General features: G+C 47.6%; 1 protein-coding gene across 6 annotated transcripts in view; it reads right to left on the reverse strand.

Moving 5' to 3' along the window:
* NFATC2 (nuclear factor of activated T cells 2) overlaps positions 1 to 21648 on the reverse strand; it is an 81344-nt gene that overhangs the window by 18741 nt on the left and 40955 nt on the right. For all 6 annotated transcript variants that reach the window (XM_063404180.1, XM_063404177.1, XM_063404175.1 and 3 more), the window contains exons 7-9: positions 13986 to 14041; positions 13438 to 13564; positions 11278 to 11928 (exon numbers count right to left, since the gene is read on the reverse strand). In XM_063404180.1, coding sequence (XP_063260250.1) covers positions 11278 to 11928; positions 13438 to 13564; positions 13986 to 14041 — 834 coding nt within the window. The remainder of the gene's footprint in view (positions 1 to 11277; positions 11929 to 13437; positions 13565 to 13985; positions 14042 to 21648) is intronic.

Consider the following 21648-nt stretch of genomic DNA (forward strand, 5'->3'; position numbering starts at 1 on the left):
TCTTCATCCAGAGCAGAGCGATGCCAAGCACAACAAACAAAAGCGGCTTTCCCCAACTCTCCTGGGCAGCTCGCTCAGGGCTCACAATGGTTTCCATAGAACTTGTTTTGCTATCACAACAAATTGGATCTGTCCAGGCGTGATGGCCACGCTGTTTTCGAGACAAGAAAATTCATTTCCTCACTTGCTGCTGTGCCAGAGCATTTTTGCCTGCGTGCTGCAGACAGGGACTCCCCAGCCCAGGAGCATCTGAGTGTCTGAGGAGGGATTGCCCCGAGGGGCTCTGCCCTGGGGTCTGCCCTTGGCCAACCCTCGGACCCTGCAGGCTGAGCGCGGGCACTGCACCACAGCAAACCCCAGCCAGCCCCGTGTGCTTTGCTCAGGAGGACAGCAGTGCCCTGTTCTGCTCACACACACGGCTGGAACCGAGGGACTGCTGCAGTCTCACGGGATTAAGGGCTGGGGCTTTGCCAGGGTACCGAGGGAGAGGCTCCCTCCAGCCCCTGCACAGACACCGGTGCCCTGAGGCAGGTCCTGAAAGCAGGGATGTGTTTCTGCATGAGGAGCACGTAGTGCTGCATCTAAACCAAGACTGCTATCTGAACAGCCTGAAATTCTCAGAAGTCATAACCTTGATCTAAAATTTGCATTCGTTTTTAAGAGCTATAAACTGTGACCAAGTACAAAACAAAGGGCCAGAGATACTAATTCCTAAAACAGACATAGCATCAGGTTTGTGTTTTAATAATAGCCTATAAAATTGTCCTGAAGAAAAAATTGTATAAAAATCAATAGTATTTTTAAAAAAGGGAAAGATACCTTACAACACCACCAAGTTATTTGAGGTTAAGCTGCAGGATGACCTCAGAAGAGCCCTCAGGTAACCCAGCCCACCTAGCTGAAAATCAGGGTCCACCTGCTGGAGTCTCAGATGCTGCAATCTTGGACTCCTTTCCAAGGAAGGAGACAGCACCCCACTCAAAGCAAATGAACAAGGGTGCAGAAGAAATCAGGTAAGACAAAATGTAATGGCATTTTAAGGAAGAAAGATACACAGCCCAAACTACAATTAAAAAATGCAGCTGCTAAAAGTTCCCCTCATATTCGCCTCAGTCCTGATTTCAGCCTGGATCTGCCCGATGCCTGCTGTGTCCAGACTACTTCCAGCCTTTGCAAACATCAATTTGTACAGAATTACAATGACTTCATCTGCAGTGACTTGAACTGGGGCTCTTCCCTGGGTCCTGAGCACAGGTTCCTGTGGTGACCAGGGACACTTCAGAACAGCCCTGCTGCACAACTGGAAGCCCACAAGTGGCTGATGAGGACCCAGCACTGGAGGTATCTGACCACACAGGGAATGCAGGGGCTGATCCATCTCCCAGGGCTCTGTGGAGTCTCCTGGAGCCCAGACCTGACCAAAGAACTGATGCTGGTTGCTCATCATGAGATGCTGAGCCCAGGGAGGTGTAACTGTCACAATACTTTCACCACTGACCCCCACGCTCATGCAGTGGTTCCCCCTTCTTTTAGTCATTCTCACTCTTTCCAAAGAAGCTTAGAAACCACCTAAATAAACCAGCACCCATCGAGACCTTGCAAATGTCACAGGAGTCATTCATGTGTCTCACTCTTTGTCCTGCATTTGACTTGATTCATTCACGGCTGATGAAGTCATTCATCATTAAGAAACCAAACCAAACCAACGACACCACAGTTTGGGAATCTTTGACTAGACTCGCCTGGCAGAGCTGGTCAGAGGGAATCATTGCAAACTCACACTTTTCTAATTTGCTGCTGCTTTTGCCCTGGCCCACCTCACTCCCTGCAGAGAGTCAGAGGAGGTCAGCACTGCGACAGGACCCCGCTGCTGGTGCTCTGCAGGGACATCACCCCAGTTTGTGCAGGCTCTCGGGTTCTGTGGCTGTGCAGAGCAGTGCCCGGTGCACAACCTGCCCTTCCCAACAGCCAGGAGCAGGGACAGCCCCTTCAGCCCTTTACTTCCACACCTGAGCGTTATCCACGTGGAAAAACTTCCCTCAGGGGGAAGCCCAGCACTCCAACCTCCACAGGGAGAAGTCAACAATCCTTTTCTCTCTACATCTACTTTTGATTGCAATCTCACTTTAAAGAAGTAGTGTTTGTTCAGCTGAAGGCAGAGTTTGGTTTATATTTTGGAGTGCAAGGTTTGCAAATTAGAAATCCACCAAAGGACATGGCTTGATTAAAATGGGAACTGTGGATTAGGAGAACCTGTCAGAAGATGGGGCGTGTCAGCCTTGTTTGTCCCTGGGTCAGTAAGGGCTGCTCATGGTGGAGCCCTTTGATCCTCAATGGTTTGACTCCAGTTAGCAGTAGCTGAAGATTTAACTCTTTTATACCTAAGGTTGGTTAAATCCAACTCCAGACCAAGTTTTCAGTCATTTGCAGACCATTAGTCATGCAAATTTGTAGATAGCAGCGTTTTAATTCCAAACAGACTGCAGCATCCCTTGGAGATGTGCACACAAACTGGAGACTATGAATGCCTGCAAAATTGGGAAAACTTGGATTTCAGGTTTTTGTGCAGACCCCTCTTAGAGCGAGGAGGGATCTGTGACATTCCCAGCTGGATGTACACCCAGATTTCTGTGCTTGCAAAACTGAAGCAGGGGGACTCGGAGTGATGATTCAGACACAACTGCATGTTTATACATTTTAGGTTTCCTCTTGGTAAACACAGACAAAGTTCTATTTCAGAGGGAGAGTGTGGAAGCCAGCACCTGCCTGAAAATCCAGACTAGGAGCTAAGGTGAAGGGAGTTTTATGTTCTCCAAGCTGTCCTTCCCCCATCCCTGACTCTCCCACTGGCACAGCCTGGATGTGCTGCTGGCTCTTCACACCAGAGAGGCTGCAGTGACCTGTTGGCTCATCGGGTACCTCCCACTGCCACTGCAGGGTGTCCTGTACATCTGCTTTAAGAACGCTTCTAAGCACTCACTGCACCCAAATGTGAGCACAGAAGTCTCTTGGAACTGGTGAGGAGCAGCAATAAATGGTTGGGCAGTGCAAGCCCATATCAGCTTCTGCTGGGTGGAAAAGCAGCTCTCACTGATCTGAGTTCTCATGAGAAAACTAACTGGGATGGGAAATTCAGATGATCCATCCTCATTTTCTTAATTTAAAAATGGCCAGAGGTTTATCAATAAAAACTGATTATAAATTATTGTCATTTTTCTATAGGTATAGTTAATTATAAATAATTAATTACATTATTATTATATATAAACAAGTTATGAAAAACAGGTGAAAAAAAAAGGATTTTAAGTTAATCAATTCTAGGTCTTCATTCTTGTGAGACAAGAGGTCTATACAGACACAAAGTCCCCCACCAACTATCCCTGCTCCCTGGCAGGACGTGACCTGAGCTGAGAAAGTTCTGGTTGTGCCAGCAATGCTGAGAATCCAGGCATTTCTCTGCAGCAGAAGACTTTATAACTGCCTTTCAGTTTGCACCATAAAAAGATTGTAGTTCTTTAAGATGGTCCTTCTTGCCAGGCATTTTATTTCACAATAGTTAAAAAAATGTGCAGATGTTTCCCAAACTTTTCCGAGCAGCGAGGCTGAGGCTGCTGCAGCTGCTCCCAACATTTCACAGTGCAGCTCAAAAAGGACTCAAGTTGCCTTTTCAAGAGCCTTTGCAGGAGGAGCTGAACGCTCCCAATTATTACATTGAGCTTTAAGGGGAGAAAAGACCTTTTCCCCACCTCTGCACATTCCTGACATTAACCCAGTTTGTACCAAATGAAACTGCGAGGAGCAGCAATGCCAAACGCAGGCGTTCAGGGCTCGTGAGTCAGCCCTCAGCCATCATGAGACTGGTTTTTCAATCATGCCATCAACCTCCCGCCCCCAAGGTTGCATCATTCTTGTCTGACTTTTGAAAGCCCAAAACCGCCCAGGTTTGTATTTCTAACGTTTTGGTTTTTTCTTGGATCGGACCTGAAAAGATCAGTAAGAAAAGTCACCTGCACAGGACTTCTAAATCGCTATTAATATTCCAAGAACTGCAATGAAATTGCAAAGAATTAGCAAAAGCCTCGAGCCGCTGTGTGGATGTGAGCCAGTTCACTGATCAATATTCAATTACATCATGCTCATTCTGAAGGGGAGATAAAAGGATTTTATCACCCTCCCTGTTTGTGAGGGCAAACACACACCTTGCTGCAGGTACACACACCTTGCTGCAGGTACACACACCTTGCTGCAGGTACACACACCTTGCTGCAGGTACACACACCTTGCTGCAGGTACACACACCTTGCTGCAGGTACATACACCTTGCTGCCCCTCAGCAAAGCTTGCTCCTAGAAATTAATCCTGGGAATTACTGGGGTTCATTCTGAGGTGACCAACAGACCCAGCAAGCAGGCTGAGCTCGTGCAATCACTGTCACATAAAAATCCCTTCTATTTCCCCTTATGTTCATATTTATCCTCTCAGCTACTCCAGCTGAGCAGGAACAAACCCCCTGCCCGTGCAGAGTCACCCCAGCACAAATCCCCTCAGGGAAAGAGCTGCTGGTGGCTCCCTGAGCCCTGCTGATCCCAGACTTTCACACCAGCAGAGCTGTGTCTGTACAAGGGTTTTTACCATAAGAGCTGTGTTAGCAAAACAGAATCAAAAACCCCCAACCACCTTAACCAGCCCAGCTCTGTGGTGAGCTGCTGGAGTGTAAAACAAGCCCTGCTCGAGGTTTCCAGAGAGCCCTTCTCTGCTTCAGTGCAAAATGGAGAATTTAGCACTAGAATGAGTTAATGCCCTTTCCTGCTTTGCATGGTTTTGCTATAAACCATTTCCTAGCTGCATCTCTCACCACCAAAGTCCCCATTTTTAAAACCTGTTGTCAAAACTGTTATGATTTTGACTGCACTGAAAGAATTTCTGTGTGAAGCACCCAGGGTCACTCCCAGCTTGTAGGAAGATCCTTTTCCTCACATCCTGCCCTTGCTCACACAACAGCTTTGCTCCATCCCCAGACTTGTCCCCAAGAAATGAGGATGTTTCTGGTAGACCTGGCCCCAGTGCCAGTGACCTGCCAGCCATCAATGGCTGATGGAAAGCACCTACAATTCCTTGACAGGTACAGCACGAAAGGAGTGAGCCTGTGGGGAGGCAGAGAAAGGAGACAGGAGCTCTGCAGTCCCTCCCTTTAGTACAAAATGTTTTAACCACCCACAGCACAGCCAGTGCTGCACCAGCTCCTGCACACCTGGGGGACCTGGAGGTCTGGGGTTCCCAGGAAAGTCACAGTTTCACCACTGACTTTTTGCCTCAGCTGGAGCCAAGTCCCTCAAAAGCTCTGATCCCACTTCACCCATCTGTGAGAGATGGGGACAAGCCTGTCTGCCTCTTCCTGCAGCAGAATAATTTTAATTCATTACCATTTCTCTGCACTGGAGTGAAAAATGTTATTGTTATTATCCCTTTAAATTGAAAGTGGATTGAAGGAATAAAAGTAAATGTATGGTCTGTGTTGGCAGATGCCTCCCAACAGATGGATGTCTATGGTCTCCTTTGTAAGAGCTGTCTGCTGCCTGTGATTCAGACTGTCTAAGGAATGCCATGAGCCTGGACTAAATGGACAGCAAGTCTGGGAAAGGACTTTATTGTGGTTTAGAAGCTTTCAATTCCCAACTGCACGAACAAGTTCTTTTTTTTCAAGTCACTCTTTGCCAGTATTTCAAAACTACCACTGAAAATTGCCTGTTGCCTCCCGAAAATGAGCGCTTTCAGCTGATGCAGCCTGCCTGCAAAGGGGAACCTGCCTGCCCTCAGATCCTGGAACTTGATTTCCTGACTTGGGCCAGCAGGTCCTGGGGGAGGCTGCAAACAGAGCAGGCAGCAGTGCCCAGGGCCCCTGTGCAGCTCTGGCTCCTCGTGGGCTCTGCGTGTCCTGGTGCTCCTCCACAGGAAACGCTTTGTGACACAGCCTTGGGCACTCACTGCGCCAATTAGAGAGTCCTGAGCTCCAGAACAAAGAGGTGCCAGTGCAACGATGGTTTTAATCACTCGAGTCATTTTCTTCCTTCCTCTGCTGCTGATTTGGGATGGAAGGGTTTTTTCTTTCTCTCGCTTTGTTTTGGTTTGCATGCTTTGAGGCAGCTGCTCAGAAAGGCTGCTGGGGAAAGGGCACTCTTCAAATGGGGCTGGATTTGTCTGAACTTTTTAACAGGGAATTGTTCCCCGAGGTGAAGAAGAAGAAGATCAGATGGAGCCTGCTGTAACAATACAAATACTTAATTCTTATTCAGGTTTGCAAATGTAGGGTTTTTTCAGAGAATCCATGTTGTGTTACTAACACAAATTAACTGTACAAGAGGAAAGGATGAGGTACTTTTTAACAATGGTAAACTGAAGTACAGGGAAGTTAAATACTTTGCTGAAAGTCCAAGCTCAGACTCAACCCAGACCTTCCTCCTAACAGACTGATCTTTCTACTTCCTGCCAACAGACTTCAGGGGCTTGGGAGCAGAACCACGTTTTTGTTCTCTTTTTATATTGCTTCTAGAAAAGCAAGACTTGGGACAGGGGCATGGAGATCCTAACGCAACACAAACCCACAAGAGCAGTGATCCAAAAATAAAGCTGCAGTGTACCAAGGGAGTGCTGCAAGGTCCCAGCAGAGAACAGAAAATCTGTAATATTGTGAGTCAGAGCTTCAGGAATGAGTCTGATGAATACACAGATTTGCTAGAGTGTTTGAGCAAAATGTTTTGGAGAACATACAGGCTTCACTCTTAGTCAAACTCTGCCCGAGCAGAAGTGACCACACCTTCTATGAAAAGCAGTTCTAATTAAAACCAGAGCACGGCTTTTTTAGATGCAAATTGTTGCTCGAAACTGAACCCCAGCCCATTTGCAGGATTCAAATTCACCCCTGTCTAAAATGCCAGGAAACAAGAACATTTCCCCTCTGCCCCGGCTTGCTGCTTAACGGTGTGCATGGACACAGGATGAGAACAACTGCAAACCGACCTAAAACTAAAACTGCTGCTCCTAAAGGCAGCATCCTCTGGGCTGTCTGTGGAGGGCTCAGGACGGTGTTTAGAGAGAAAAGCAGCTTCTCTGCAGCCAGGCAGGACCCAGTATTCCCTGCCCAAGGAGAACAAGCTGGCCAGAAAAGAAAGGTCCCTCCTTTTCCTTCAGAAAGAAGGGATTTGAATTTCATCTTGTGGTACCGTGGGGACAGGCTGAGGGATTTCTCTGTGTTGAATGAAAGAGAACACGAAGGAAATGCAGGGATGTAACACACTCTGAGTGGTTCTGGATGAGCAGAAGTGCACAAATGAGCACCCAGCTTGTCAGGAGGGTGATCTGAAGCTCTGGTGATGTGCAAGGACCACACTGCACATCCTGCACAGCCGCCTTCCACAGAAATACCTGACGTGTCTGGAGCTTTCTGCGAAATACCTGAGCTCACTGTAAAACATCTCTGCTGATCGGCAGCCCGATAAACCACACACATCATCGGCCTTGCTCTGCTCCTCCCCAAAAGAGATTACAGAGCACCAAAAATAATTCAGAGCTGCTGGATGCAGCAGACACTTCGCAGTGTCAGATGTGGTTAAACAGTTACTAGCTGAATAATGACAATCATTTTTCTCTGCAAGGTTCAGCCTGACAGCTGAACTGAACAGATCTCGATCTAAGGCAGGCAAGCTGATAACAGCCAAGCTCCACAGCCACGATCTGTGCATGGAGCTGAGCCCCGTGTCTGTGTCCCAGCAGGGGAACTGCCCGTGGCAGCTGAGCTGCTTCCCCAGGGCTGCACAGGAGCCCTCAGGCTCTGCCCGAGGAGCACAGGCAGTGTCCCCAGCCCTGGGTCACCCCTCTGGACCCTGCCCTGCCAGGGGATTGCAGACAGCACTGCAGAGAACTGCATTTTGAACTGCTTTAAAGAGTTAATCTCAGTGCTCTGAGGGTGCTGGAGGAAATACATTCTATTTGTCAACATATTTATGTGGTTGTTTGGGTAACTTTTACCATCGTGGGCGGTTTGGTTATGAATGACATTAAGATGAGGCCTCAGCTGAAATGAGCTGAAACTCTGTCACCCCATGGCTTTCACTTGCATTTGAGGCTGATCACTCTTGGACACCTGATGCATCCTCAAGGATCTCCTGACACTCAGGGTAATCCCTGAGTCACTCCCAAAGTAATTCCAACAATGAATCTCTGAGGCAGAGGTGTGTAACAAAGGTTTCCCTGTCAATTTTTCATGAGCAGTCCCTTCCTCTGGGGATTGTTCACAGTATTTGATATCAAAAAGTCACAGCTGTATCTATTGTACAGAGAAATCTGGAGGGCTGTGTGTATGTGGCAATGGTGAACTTGCATCCGTCCCTGATGGGTGCATATCCAAATCCACCCTCTGTGCTGGGGAGTGGAGCCTTCCTTCCCCAAACCCTCTTTTGTAATTCTGGCTGGCAGGAAAAGGCTGGGAAGCTGCAGGAGGGCACCACGGGCTGGCCTGATCCTCTCTGAGGCTGAGCAAGAGAAGAGGGGCCAGTGTCTCCTTCAAGAAGGCAAGTGGCAGGTGGGTGCATCTGCAGAAACCAGTTCTGGACCTGCTGGAATTATCACCAAGGGGCTGGGGAGGTGCCAGCTGGGCACAGAGCACTCCTGGCATTGAGGAGGGGCTGAATCCTTGCCATCACCTGCCTTGGGCTCGCTGAGGCTGCACTCAGCCTGCAGAGCCCCCAGGAACCCTCTGCAGAGGGGGAACAGCTCCTGCCTCTTCAGGGCAGGGGTGGGCAGGGTAAGTGTGCTGAGCTCCCAGCATTTTGTGCCCTGTGGAGCAGCGAGGGCTCCGAGCAAAACCAAACCAGGGTCTCAGGAAGAACAAATAACATAATTTTTACAGCAGGGAAGAGAAGAAAATAATGAGGGGTCCTGCCAGCAGTGCCATCAGGAAGCTGAGAGGGGTGAAGAGAAATAACAATGGTGCCAGCTGAGGGATGCTGTGCTCTGGTCACCCCCAGGACAGCCCAAGCACTCCCAGCGTGCCCACTCTGAGAGACACCAGCTCCAGGAAGGAGGAACTGCAGCCTGGGGCATGTCCAGGTCACTGCAGGAGTTTGTGCCAAAACTCAGAATAGAAACCAAGCCCAGAACACCAAGGCAGCGTGTTAACCATGAAGGCAGGGGCAGGAGCTGAGGAGAGGAGCAAAGCTGGGCTGTCAGCAGAGCTCTGGAGAAAGGAGAACAAGGCAGAGGGAGGAGGAAGATGGGGGAAGGGAGGAAGAGCACAGGGAAGTGAGAGACACCAGCAGTGATTGCCCAAGAGCCTGGGCAGCAGCAGCAGCAGCAGCTCTGGCTCATGCCAAGCCTGCCTGGGGAAGCACCAGCTCCTGTCTGTCCGTGAAAATCCCAGCAAGACCTCACAGCTCACTTTATCTCACAAGAGCTTGCTGGATAAAAGGGATTTAAGGGCAAAGCCTCCATAATCCTTTGAGTTTGCTTTCTTTTAATACTATAAAGCACAACCTCAAACTTTCTAGTCAGGAAAAACATGGCTTTTGTTATGTTCTGAGTCACTTTTCCCCAGCAGCAAACAATGTGGCTTTTCAATTCAAGTCCTGAACATTTCAGAATGAAATGCTTTGCAAAGCCCCAAAGTAAATCACAATTCTCCAAGTCACACTTCCAGCTGATGTAAACTCACTGAGGTCAGCAAAGAGACTGCATGTGCCCCCTCTTGCCTGGCCTGACTTGGGTGGTGTGATTGATAAACTAATCTCTAGCTGAAATCAATTCAAGATGACCCAGTCTGCCAAGAGAAGCCTGGGATTTCATTATTAATTGCTGCTGTTCTAATGGCTCCCTTAGCAGGGAGGCTGATGCATTCTTGGTGAGCTGTGCTGCAGTTGGGTCTCACTGGCCAGACTCAAAACTCAGGAAAATTAACTTTGCACTCCATCTTGGGAGTTCCTTAAAGCTTGGTTTTGAAGTTAGCTTTTACTTCAAGATTCTTTTTTCTTTCTTTTACAAGGTGTGTACCAAGTATTTTTAGAAATGTGGAAGAATCTCTCAGCTTCTCATATGAAAATTACCCTAAATAAGTGTTTAGTTCTCCTGTCAGAAAGATTCTCTTGCCTTGCTATCATGCCCAATTCCCTGAATGGAAAGTGCATCTCCCAAGTTAAATTTAGGACTCCTAAATCTCCTGCCAGAGAAGGGGACCAGTAACAGCTCTCCAGATTTTACAGTGATGGCACCAGAGCTGCAAACAGGCACTCTGCAAACACAGCTACCAGAGGAAACCATCCAAACCTGCCCACAAACCCGGCAGTGGAGGCTGCACACGGTACAGAGCACCCAGCGCCAAGCTGAGGAAAGTGAAACTTTCACAGGCACAATTTCACAACTCCAGGTTAGAGCAGTAACAATCCCAGTCCAGTGGGTGCTTAGAGCACGTCCTGGTCACACCCAGGAGATCAAGCCTGGAATTGCCTGCACTGAGAGGAGAGCAGAGTTAAAAGGGACAGTCAGGTCTGTGTTTGCAGCAGCATTTCCAGCAGCCTCACTCTGCTCCCACTAAAATCAATGCTGGCTTTGCTGCTGCTCTCTGTGACTGCAGTGTCCAGCTGCACTATTAATTTTGCATTGATTTCCTCCTGCCAGAAACATGCTTTAATAAAAGAACCAATCAACCAGATTGCCATAAGCTGCCCACCTAAGAAAAAGCAGGATATGTTCAAAGAAAGCTTTACTCTAACTTATGTTCATTCCTAAAGGCTAAATCAGCTGGCTCACAACAAAGGAACAGCACTGTTTGACTTATCAATGTCCCACTGTTCATCTAGAACATCTGCAATGGTTTTGCCTGCAGCACTACCCCATTCATTACAGGCCTTGATAGATTGCTCAATGGGCTTTTTTTTTTTTTGGTACAAAATGTACAAGCGCATTTCACGAAGTGGACTTTGCCCTGATGTGAAAAAAATATAATAAAATAACGGAGATGTGGGTTTCATTTCGGATCCGCCATTTTCCAACTGGCAATGGAACCTTTGGCAAAGGGAAACAACACGGGACCAGCTCAGCCTGGCACATGGCACGGGGCGAGCAGAGCTTCCTCTGCTTTGCCATCGACCAAAATACCCCGAAGCAGAGAGCCAAAGCCATCCTGAACCACAGCCAATGTCACACCCGCCAAGAACCACGGCACAGGGACACCGAGAACGCCGCCACCCCCTCCCTCCAGAGCGGCCCCGAGACGGGCACAGCACTCACCATCGTCCAGGTAGGCCTGGTCCAGGTTCTGCTCCTGCTTGATGGTCACCCCGGCCGGCAGCCCGTCCTTGTGCTGGCCCGGCGCGCCGGCCTTGGCCGCGCGCTGCTGCTGGATCACCGTGGGGTAGGCGCCGGGGCTGAGGCGCTGTGCCGGGCCGCCCTGCGCCGCGCCGGGCCGCGGGGCGAAATTCTCACAGCACATGATGTGCTGGAACTCCTGGTGGCCTCCACACCTCGGCTGGCTGGTCGGAGAGTAGTGGATGACGGGGGAGGACTGCTGGTGGCCCGGGGAGTGGTGCAGCACGGGCTGGGCCGGGGAGCCGGCGTGCACCAGCACGGACCTGTGGGCGTCCGCGATGGCAACCGGCGTGGCCATCAGGTTGGGCTGCTGGTAGCCCAGCTGGCTGGGGCTCAGGCTCTTGCTCCTTTGGTAAATCACAGCCGGGTTCTGCTGGTGGTACCGCGAGTCGGGGGAGGAGAGGCCCGAGCGCAGCTGCTGGCAAGGAGCCATGGTGGCCACCAGGCAGGACTCGGTGGCCACCGAGTGCTGTGAATAGTAAGGCTGTGTTACTGTCCCCAGAGCACTGTGCACTGGACTGCAGATTAGGGCTGGATCATAGTCATCAATGGGCTCTGTTTTGATGGATGGTACTAGAATAAAGCATGCAAAGGACGTTATTCGTAACGGGCTGAGGAGAAACAGAGAGGTTTTCCCTGAAGTAATGAGCATTTTAAGCTTTTTACAAGATTTGTGTGTGTCAATTCATGTCACAAGCACTGAGTCTGATTAAACCACCCACATGCAACCATGGAAAAGATTCTTTAAAGCACTCTGTGCTAAGAGGTTCTTGAAAAGTCTTAAAAGTACTAACAAACCACAAACTGCTAAAATTGAAAAATTCAATACTTCAGCTCCTGTTCTAATTAATTTAAGGGTCATTTTGGAACACAGACTAAATAAGAAGTCATAGATATGTGTTTCATGCAGTACTTCCATCTCAAAGGAGACTGAATCAACAGAAATCCCAGGACACAAACAAATCCCCATCTTTCTGTCCAACATTTAACAAGTGACCAAAGGCAGAGCTGAACCATTTTAGAGCTTTTGTCTCTGCTGCACAAAGTTTCCTCAGTGCTGAGGGCTGAAGACCTGTCTGACTCCATCATTTAAAAGACCATGATTTAGTAAGAGTTGTGTGAAGCCTGGTGGGGTAAATGTTGGTCCTCTACATTCCCAGTGATTTTTTGGTCAAATCTTCCCCAAAACTCACTACAGAAACATCATGCAATGGAAACCATACAGTGGTCATGCAAAATTCCTTTTTGGAAATAAAGATTCCTTCTCCTAAGTGCTTTATTTTAGGGATTGCATTGAGATAGAAGTGTGCTTCTCAATACTATTCCAGAGCAGCACAATTTAACAGCTTTACAGACCCCTCACATTAGTGATACCCTATAGAGTTCATAAATTCAGGGAGAGGAGCAGAGATTTTCAGCTGCAGAAGACCAAAATAAGAGTCTGAATGAATGTTTGTCTCTCCTAAGAGACAAGTCAAATTAAGACATCATTTGAAGTTTGCATAAAATCTGGTGCTGTTATTTTATGCTTTCTGGTTTCCACAAACACAATACTCTGATTTTTTCACAATATTTTTCTCCCAGCCAAAGCTGAGAAATTCTGGGAATCTCATTAGTAATCCTGTTGCTTTATTGTGACATGTCACCAATCCCCCAGAGGAAGAACATCAGAAAAGCATTTATATTTTTCTCAACTAGCCTCATTCTGAGGAGTATATATTGCTTGCCCTCCTCCATCCCCAGCCCTTTCCCAGATCTGATGTTTTCTTATTGCACCCCTGGTTTTTAGAGGGTCACATCATGTCCCACACTGAGCCTGTTCCCACCGAGGCTCTTGGCAAACTCCCACCAAGGGAATGGAGCAGCATCATGGCCAAGATAACAGATAACTGACACCTCAAAGTGATGGAAATTCCTGCTCATAAATCACAGGCACCTTTTAAAGCAAGCAGCAGTTGAGTGCTGAGCTGAATTAAAACAGCAACATTTAGATCCTCAAAGAACGGCAAGAAAACAACAGAGCAGAAAATCGAATCTGGCTGATGAAATGAGGCAACAAGAGGCTCTGTCCCTGAGAGTTACCTGGGTGATAGGTGAAATGCTGGGGCTGGCTCCTTTTCCTTTTGCCATTGATGACGTAGAAGTTCACCTTCACGGCGGTGCGGATGTGCTTGTTCCTGTACTCGGGGATCTCCACGAACAGCATGCTCTGCAACAACACAGGACAAGGAGTCAGCCTGGGGCTGGGCAGGGGTTTGTGGGCAGCCCCCTGGCCCCAGGCACGGCAAGAGGAATCGCCCTGCTCATCCCTGTAAGGAAGGGCAGGAGAAAAAACAGGCAGATGGTGAAAGAACAGAAGATTTTTGGTTCTGGCCAGGTGGTTTCTATGGACTGTACCCCTCCTGCACTTGGAGAGAGGAGTCTCAGCTACAAATAAAACACACGAGATGGTGACAGTGCTTGATAAAGGAGTGGGCACTGCAGAGTTCCCTCTTTTTGTCAGAATAACTCAATTATCCTTTGGCATTGCTGCTCTTTCTGCTGCCGAGGTGCTCTTTGGGAGCTCCCCCTTGAACACAACCTGCTGCACAGCAGCTGCAGGAGAGGACACCCCGTGTTTGCATACTTACAGGCTGGCTCTTGTCTTTGTCCACTGTTGCCTCCATTTCCCAGATCTGCTGCCCATCTAGAAGAAAATCACAGCATTAACCTCACTGTGGTGTTTTTTTAAATCATAGAACTCATTTAAAAAAAAGAGAGAGACACAAATCAAGGGCAATAAGTTAGCAAAGCTCTCAAAATGGACTTGATTTCAAGCACCTTCCCAGTCCTAACCAAAAGCAACAGCATTTCATTTAGACACATCACTGAACACTTCTCTTGCCAGGAAAGAGCTTACATACATATTAAAATTAAATGTTTATGTAGAAATTAGCCAATCCAAGGAATGAAATATTTAGCACAGGTGCAACACCTGCTTTTTAGCAGGCCTGAGTCCAGCATCAGAGAGCATCAGAGGGTCTCAGAATTTGCTGATGGTCACACTGGGTCAGCAGCTCAGCAAACTTTCTGCTGCTTTAAGCCAAGACCCCTTGGATTCCCACAGAACGCCACTGACAGCCCTAAAGCTGTGGTAAAGCACCAAATATTCACTGTGCTCAGTGCAAAAGCACTTCACTGCCCATGGGACAGCCTCTGCCCTGAACCACTGCAAGCTTTGCTGCCCTTAATTATTACATCCATGCACGTCGTCTCCATCCTGAGTTACACAAAATTATGTTTAGAGAGGAAAATAAAATCTGATCCCCCTGTGTGGAATACCACCACAGTAACCCCTGTGCTGTAAGAGTGTATCAGAAGTGACAGGACATTCATTTACACACTGACTGCTTCCTCTGGTTACAAACATTCCTTAAATATAGAAACAATTTCTGCAGCGCTTTCCTTATATTTTTTTTTTCAGATTTTCATCTTTACCCCTTTGATTTTCATATTCCATTGAGCCTTTTCACCAAGCAATTTGCAAAAGAAAAGCACTGATGGAGGAGAAAAAATTGCCTCCTATCTTTCTGAAGGCTTGCTTTTAATCTGGCCAGGACATATGCCAAGGAGTGATGGAGTGGGAATGCTGCAGCTCTGCCTGCTGCCTGCTTTAGGGGAGCAGCTCTGCCTGCTCTGGGGGTTCCCCACACTGGGCAGGACAAGGGGGGAAATCTCCTAAACCCAGTCCTTCTCACAAAGCTTTTTATTTTTCCCAGCTCTTGGAAGTTCTGCAAGAGCCGCTTTTGTCCTCTGTTATTTAAGCACTTCTGCTTCTGGCAAAAAGGGAAATGAAAGAGTATTTTTAAATGCATTTTGCATTTTTTCTGTTGTCGTGCTCTTTGTTCTGTGCTGGCCCCAGACAATGAGCTGACAGATGTGCTGGGCTCTGCAGGCAGCTCTTAAACAGCTGGGCCCTGGGGCCAGGACACAGCCCCGGGGTCCCCGTGTGCCCAAACCCTGGGACAGAGCTCAACTGGGACAGAACCTGCCCTGAGATAGAACTGACCTGGGACATCTCTGCTCACACCCTCTGGGGCCAGGACACAGCCCCGGGGTCCCCATGTGCCTCAACCCCTGGGACAGAACCTGCCCTGAGACAGAACCTCAACTGGGACATCTCTGGTGACACACTCCAGGGCCAGAACACAGCCCTGGGGTCCCTGTGTGCCCCAGCCCCTGGGACAGTGTCCCCAAGGAGGGAACACTGAACAACTCCTCTCTTTTTTATTATTTAATGTCATTTATCATTAACATCCACTATGGCCAGTGCTATATTCAATCCATATCCTGGTAATGCAGCCAGTCCTTGCTGCTGCTGAGACAGAAACAGGGGAAGGGGAAGCTCAGATACTGGGGGGTAAATCCAGCAAATCCCAGACTGTGAGACAGTAAATGCTCAGTTGGGAGATTCCTCTTCTAGGTGACCTTTGAGAAAAGAAACCACCACAGTGTCTGTTAAGGAACATCCCCACACTCCTAAAACACCCCAAAGGATAAATTTTTAGAGGAAAAAAATGTCCTCTTTTCCTCTGAGAGATCATTTTCTCTGAGGAAAAGAGGAGGGAAAAGGAAACAAGAAAATATGTCATAAAGCCAGAGCTCTGATAGAGACACATCAGAGCTGTCTCAGCAATGCCATGTGAAGATGTCCTGACAACAAGGACAGCCAAGCAGGAACATTTGACTCTGGTTTTGCTCCAGGCAGAATATTTTCATCTTTGTTTCTGCACTGCTAAATTCAAACAGTCTGTGCAGCTACAACAGCACTAACTTCACAAAGAAGGTGGAAATCAAAAGGATTTGTTGGTCCAACATGCATAAACTAAAGCAGAAACGGGCCCCCAAGTCATGTGCCACATTCAAGAAGCCTGTGGAACACATGCAACCACAACCACAGGGGATTTGATTTAGTGACTGAGCCACTGAAATTGCACTAAAAGCTAATGAAGCCAACCATGAAAATCAAACGATGTTCAGGCTGACTCCAAAGTCTGTGCGGGTCAAAAGAAAGAATGAGAAAAGGCAAGCAAGAAATAAATGTATTTGTGTTATCATTCCAACAGTGAGAGATGCTTCTGTTTGGATGTATTCCATATTTGGGGCAGCTAAGCAGGTTTCTAACAAATCTGTCAGCAGCAGCAATCCCTGTTCTTTGAGCACTGAAGCCCTGTTGAATTTAACCACTCTGCAGTTCACTCCCTGACCTTTACGCTTAAATATGATGATGTGGCTCCATCTGTCTCACTGCTTCACTTTAGCTCGAGACAATCAATATTTGCTTTTCCTTTAACCGCTCTGGATATGCACATTATGGGAGCTTTTGGCAGAAGGATGAGGGAGGCTGTGAGGAAAATGAAAAATACAACTGCATTCACAAGTCTCTCTCTCTCTCTCTCCTTTAACCTATTCTTTTTCCTGGTAATGAAAAGAAAACTTCTGATTATGCACACTCTGGGAGCTAATGGAGAGCAGGAGGAATAAACTGAGCAGTCTCAGGATCATTTCAGGAAATTCTGAATAGTGAAAACCTGCACCAAACTGTCAACACATTCATCACCTCTACAAAGTGCATAAATGCAAATTTTTTTGGAGGAAATTAAAGGGGATGTTTGGAGAAAGTCCTCACCAAAAATGGGATTCTTCTTGTAAGGATGTCCTAAAAATCCCAAGGCTGAAGCGGCAGTGGAGCCCAGCCCCCAGCACAAAACCTGTCCCACCAAAGGCCCTTCCCTGGAATTAGGTGGTGCCTGGGCACCAGAAATGTGTTCAGCTTTGAGCAGGAGGTTGTGCTCAACCCTCCAGAGATCCCTTCTGGCCTTAATTACCTGTAATTCTGTCATGCCACGAAGGGGACAAACAGCTCCTGCCTGGAAACCGAGAAGAATAAACCCCAGCTTGATTAATAATTTAATCTAAAGTCTACAAGTGCAGATAGCTGCTTATTGCATAGAATTAAACCTGCCTCAATGGGCAGGACAGAAAACTGCCAAAGATCCCGCAGGAATCCAGTGCCAGCTCCACGTGTGTGGTGCCCTTCAAACTCTGCCTCCACCACAGGGAATTCAATCCCTGCCTCTGGAAAGGGCAGCAGTTGCACTCAAGATGATAAAATATTCTTGGATTTAGACCCTGAGGTCTCACCAGCCATGGCTGCCTCATGTAATATTTGTACTGTTGTGGTTCCCTGCTCATTTAATGGTTTGTCTTAGTTGGCAAGTCTTTAACACCACAGGTCAGAGAAATGTTCAGGAAATAGAGATTTTTGTGCTGCTTCAGGGCTATGAGACTTAGCATTAAACCCCGATGAGAGATCTGATTGTGTCAGCACTCTTTGGGGGAATGAATGAGTTGTTGGAAGAAAGTAATTCTACCCTTTCTAACCCAAACTGCGATCATACCAAAAGTCTTGCTTCAAACTGGGGGAAATCAAAACGTCAGTCTGCATTAGGAGCATTTTGGGTGATTCTCTGCAGCCCCTTATAGGACTTTTTTTAATTAGCCAATTAAAGGTTTTCTGAACCAGTTACAGCCTTTACACATTATTCAGGATCCCTTACTCATGACTTTGGGGTCAGTAACTAGCAGAGAAACAAACTCCCTGCTTTATTTGAACAAGCATGACTGATGGACTGAGAGGCTCAGGAAATGTTCTTTGCAGCTCTCTGCAGCTGAACACTAAATATACTAAATATACTAAATATACTAAATATACTAAATATACTATTGTGCTGATTCTGGAGGGGATTCCTCGCCTGCATGTGATTTCAGGCCTGCAAATGTACATTGCTTTTCAGTCAAGCATGACACAAATCACTTCATGAACAACCTGTTACTGGTTCCCCAAAGGAAGCCAGGCTGGTGTAGAGGGGCAGGGCTCTGACTGCTCATCCCTGCTCAGCTCCCCTGGCCTGCAGGGAACTGTTCCCACTCACTCTGACTCTTGGATTTCCAAAAAAGCACAACAATTATCTCTGTCAGCCTTTATCAGCAGATGACAGACATCTCTGGAAAACAAAGGAGGGTTTTAGAGGCACCCTGAGAACAAAGGGAGAGCAGTGAATGGTTCCAGTAGGACAAACCACTCTGGGAAGCAGAAACTTTATGGGCAACCCTCACTCAGAATCTCTGCAGCTCTGGACAAATTCCAAACAAATTCAGGGACAAATTCTGGTTTCAGCTGGGAAGTCACTCTGCTTCAAGTCAGCACAAGGTTGCTCAGCCTCTGGTTCTGAGCAGTTGTCTCCTTCTAAGCAATTACTTCAAAATAATTTTCAAACTTTACAGCAAACACAGCACGAATGTATTGAAAACTAATGAAAAGGAGAACTCTTAAATTTATTCCTGAGCTTTGTTTTCATGGATTTCTTTTTCTTTCTGAAGCAAGACTGCCCACTGCAGTTAATGGAGCTGTGTTTGTTATGAGCAGAGGCCACTGCCTTCACTGCACTCAGGACACAAGTTTGAGTCACCATGGCCAAAGATACAAGGCAAGGTCTGGGAGGTAAAAGGGCAGTGGATTAGTCATGCACCAGCCAGCCCAGCCCCAAATCTGACATTTTGCACTGTGAGAACAAGTCTAGAGGAGATTTCTCCCCATCTATTGTTGCAGAATTCAGTTCACATTAAAATAAAACATAAATACAGTAGTTGAACAGTGGAGCAGGAGGAACAGTACCTCATTCCAGAGCTCTTCCAAATGATTCCTTCTGCCAATTCTTCAGAACAGATTTGTTGTTTTTTTAAGATTATAAGTGTGTGTTTGTGTGTGTGTGTGTGTGTAAATTACTAAACAAAAGCTTCTCTCAAAATAAAACCACTGGGAACCTCCATGTAATAAATGAGTCACACCAGGATGCGATGACTAAGTGGGAGAACAGGGAATTCCACTCCCCATGCCAGCTTTCTTCATGATCAATTTTCTGTCAACAGGTGATGGGAGCTTGCCTCTGCCTTTTGTTTATGCCAAGAATTATGATTATTTTTTAACATTCTCCCTAAACAATCGAGCTGAATAATCAGGACCAGGCACACTTCCATCAGGCGCCCCCGTAGTAAACAGCGAGCCAGGGGATCCAGGCCAGTAGTGGCTGCCTGTGTTAATAAGGATTTACCAGCTGTAAAATTCCAAAATCTTGTGTCATACGGGGAAACCTTCCAAAACACTGGATTCCACCCTGTCTCGCTGAGTCTCTAACAGCTATGGCAACTCCGTTTCTGCAGCCACACTCTCCTGCATTTTTCTCTGTGTGAGCCTTAGATTTTTTCCTGTTTTGCAGTGTTTTTCTGGAATCCCCAGCCCCGTAGGATTACAGGAACACCTGGGGCAGGCAGCACATTCCAGCCAGGGGGAAACCTTTGGGGAGAAAGCTTTGCTGGCTTTCAGCAGCTACAGCAGCAAGGAAAAGCACAAGGTGCCCATTACCCTGAAACTTTCTAATTTGCACAGCAGAACCAGGCAAACCAAGCCTCCTGATTAATACTTGCTACCCTCACATTCAATATTCAAAGCTGTTCATTTGTTCAAGTAGCAAACATCTCTTTTGAATGAACCTGGGAAAACACTGAAAGTTTTTTTAAAAAGCTTTTTGTCTATTTTATCTTGAATTTACCTGAGAAAATTTCATCATTAATGTTGCATTATTAAGCACACAGAGTTAACTGCTGAAAATAGTTTGCTATTTTCTGCACTCCCCAGGAGTTTTTGGATCATTCATGAAACTGCCAGACTACAAAAAGGGATTCAGCTCCCTGCCTGAGCACGGTGAGGAACTGGCCCAGCAGAAAAGGGGAATCCTGCTGTGGACAGTGCTGGAATTTCCTTTCGCCTCTCCCACAGCGAGCACGATCCTATCATCAAACCAATCCAGCAGCGAACTTCTCTCCACACTGAACGTGCCCTGATGCCATCCCAGCTCAGTGTCCTGCAGGACTCCTGGAGTCCCCTGGCACACTCCAGGGCTCCTTTCCAGTGTGTGGGGGCAGCAGTTTGGGCACTGTGCAGCCCAAAGCCTCAGCCCCACACTGAACACCCCAGCCTGGCCCTGCCCTGGCTGAGCTCCCTGCAGCCAGGGCAGTCCAGGGGTGCTCACACAGCCCTGCTGGGCTCCAGAGCTGGGCAGATCCATTGTCACAGGGGCTGTGACACCTGGGGGCCCTGGAGCTGCCCCAGGTCAAAGGGCACAGGCAGCACCTCCTCTCCTCACCCTGCCTGGCCCAAGCTGGAGATTTATGGTGGAGCCTCTCCAAGGATGGACGTTGTGTTTGGGTTGTTCCTCCACCACCCACATTGTCCTAGCGATGATTCACGATGTCCATGTGGCCACCAGAAGAGTTTGGCAGGGGAAATCACAGTCCATTTGCACTTTTCTCCCCAAGAAACACGAACCTCCTCTATCACTGACAGCAGGGCAGCAGTAACCAGTACACAGATGGGAGTAAACACAATGCAACCAGCATCTGACTTGCAAATTATTACACGACAATTAAAATAAATAAAAGGGGGAATTCCAGATCTCTTCTTTTTTTAACTGCACTGTAAGATCTGGGCCCCAACCAAACACTAACACCCTTGACCTTCACCCTATTCCAAGTCCTTGATAGCTCCAAGACTGCTTTTCAAGCTTTCTCTTCCAGATCAAAATTAAAAGAATACAGCCCAATCTGGTTGCTTCCCCTGACCTACTTTAATTTAGCTGGGCTCAGTTACGTGTCTCCAAGTTCAGATCTTCAAGCTCTGTCAGCCAAACTCTGCTTTTGTGTGCTGGCCTTAGGGAATTCGTGAGTTCCCCTGATACGTTTTATGATCTTGCATGGGCAAGAGATAACGGTAAAAAGAACTCAGAACTCTGAGGCCTGCGTGTTGATAAACTCCAGCATTCAGAAAATCAATCCTTTTATGCCTCAGCATTTCAAACCCAGTCCTTTATCCCCCAGAGCTGCAGCCCCTCCACTCCGTTTCCTGCTGCCGTTTCCTGCCGTGAGCCGCAGCTGATTCTGCCCCAGCCCTGTCCCCAGGCAGCTCCTGCGGCTGGCGTGACACGGGACACTCACTGCCACAGCAACATCCCCCACAGGGCAGGGAACTGCTCATGTTCCAGGTATTTCTAGGGAAAAATACACACATGTGCAGTTCTGTGAAAAGACAGAACCCGTTCATTACTGCTGGCGGAGACAACAGCTTTGTCACAAATGGGAGCAGTTCCACGTTCCTCTGCCTTGCAGATGGGGGGTGAAGAATTGTCTACAAGATCC

Source organism: Prinia subflava, chromosome 8 (genome assembly GCF_021018805.1).
Source record: "Prinia subflava isolate CZ2003 ecotype Zambia chromosome 8, Cam_Psub_1.2, whole genome shotgun sequence".
Taxonomy (NCBI): Eukaryota; Metazoa; Chordata; class Aves; order Passeriformes; family Cisticolidae; genus Prinia; species Prinia subflava.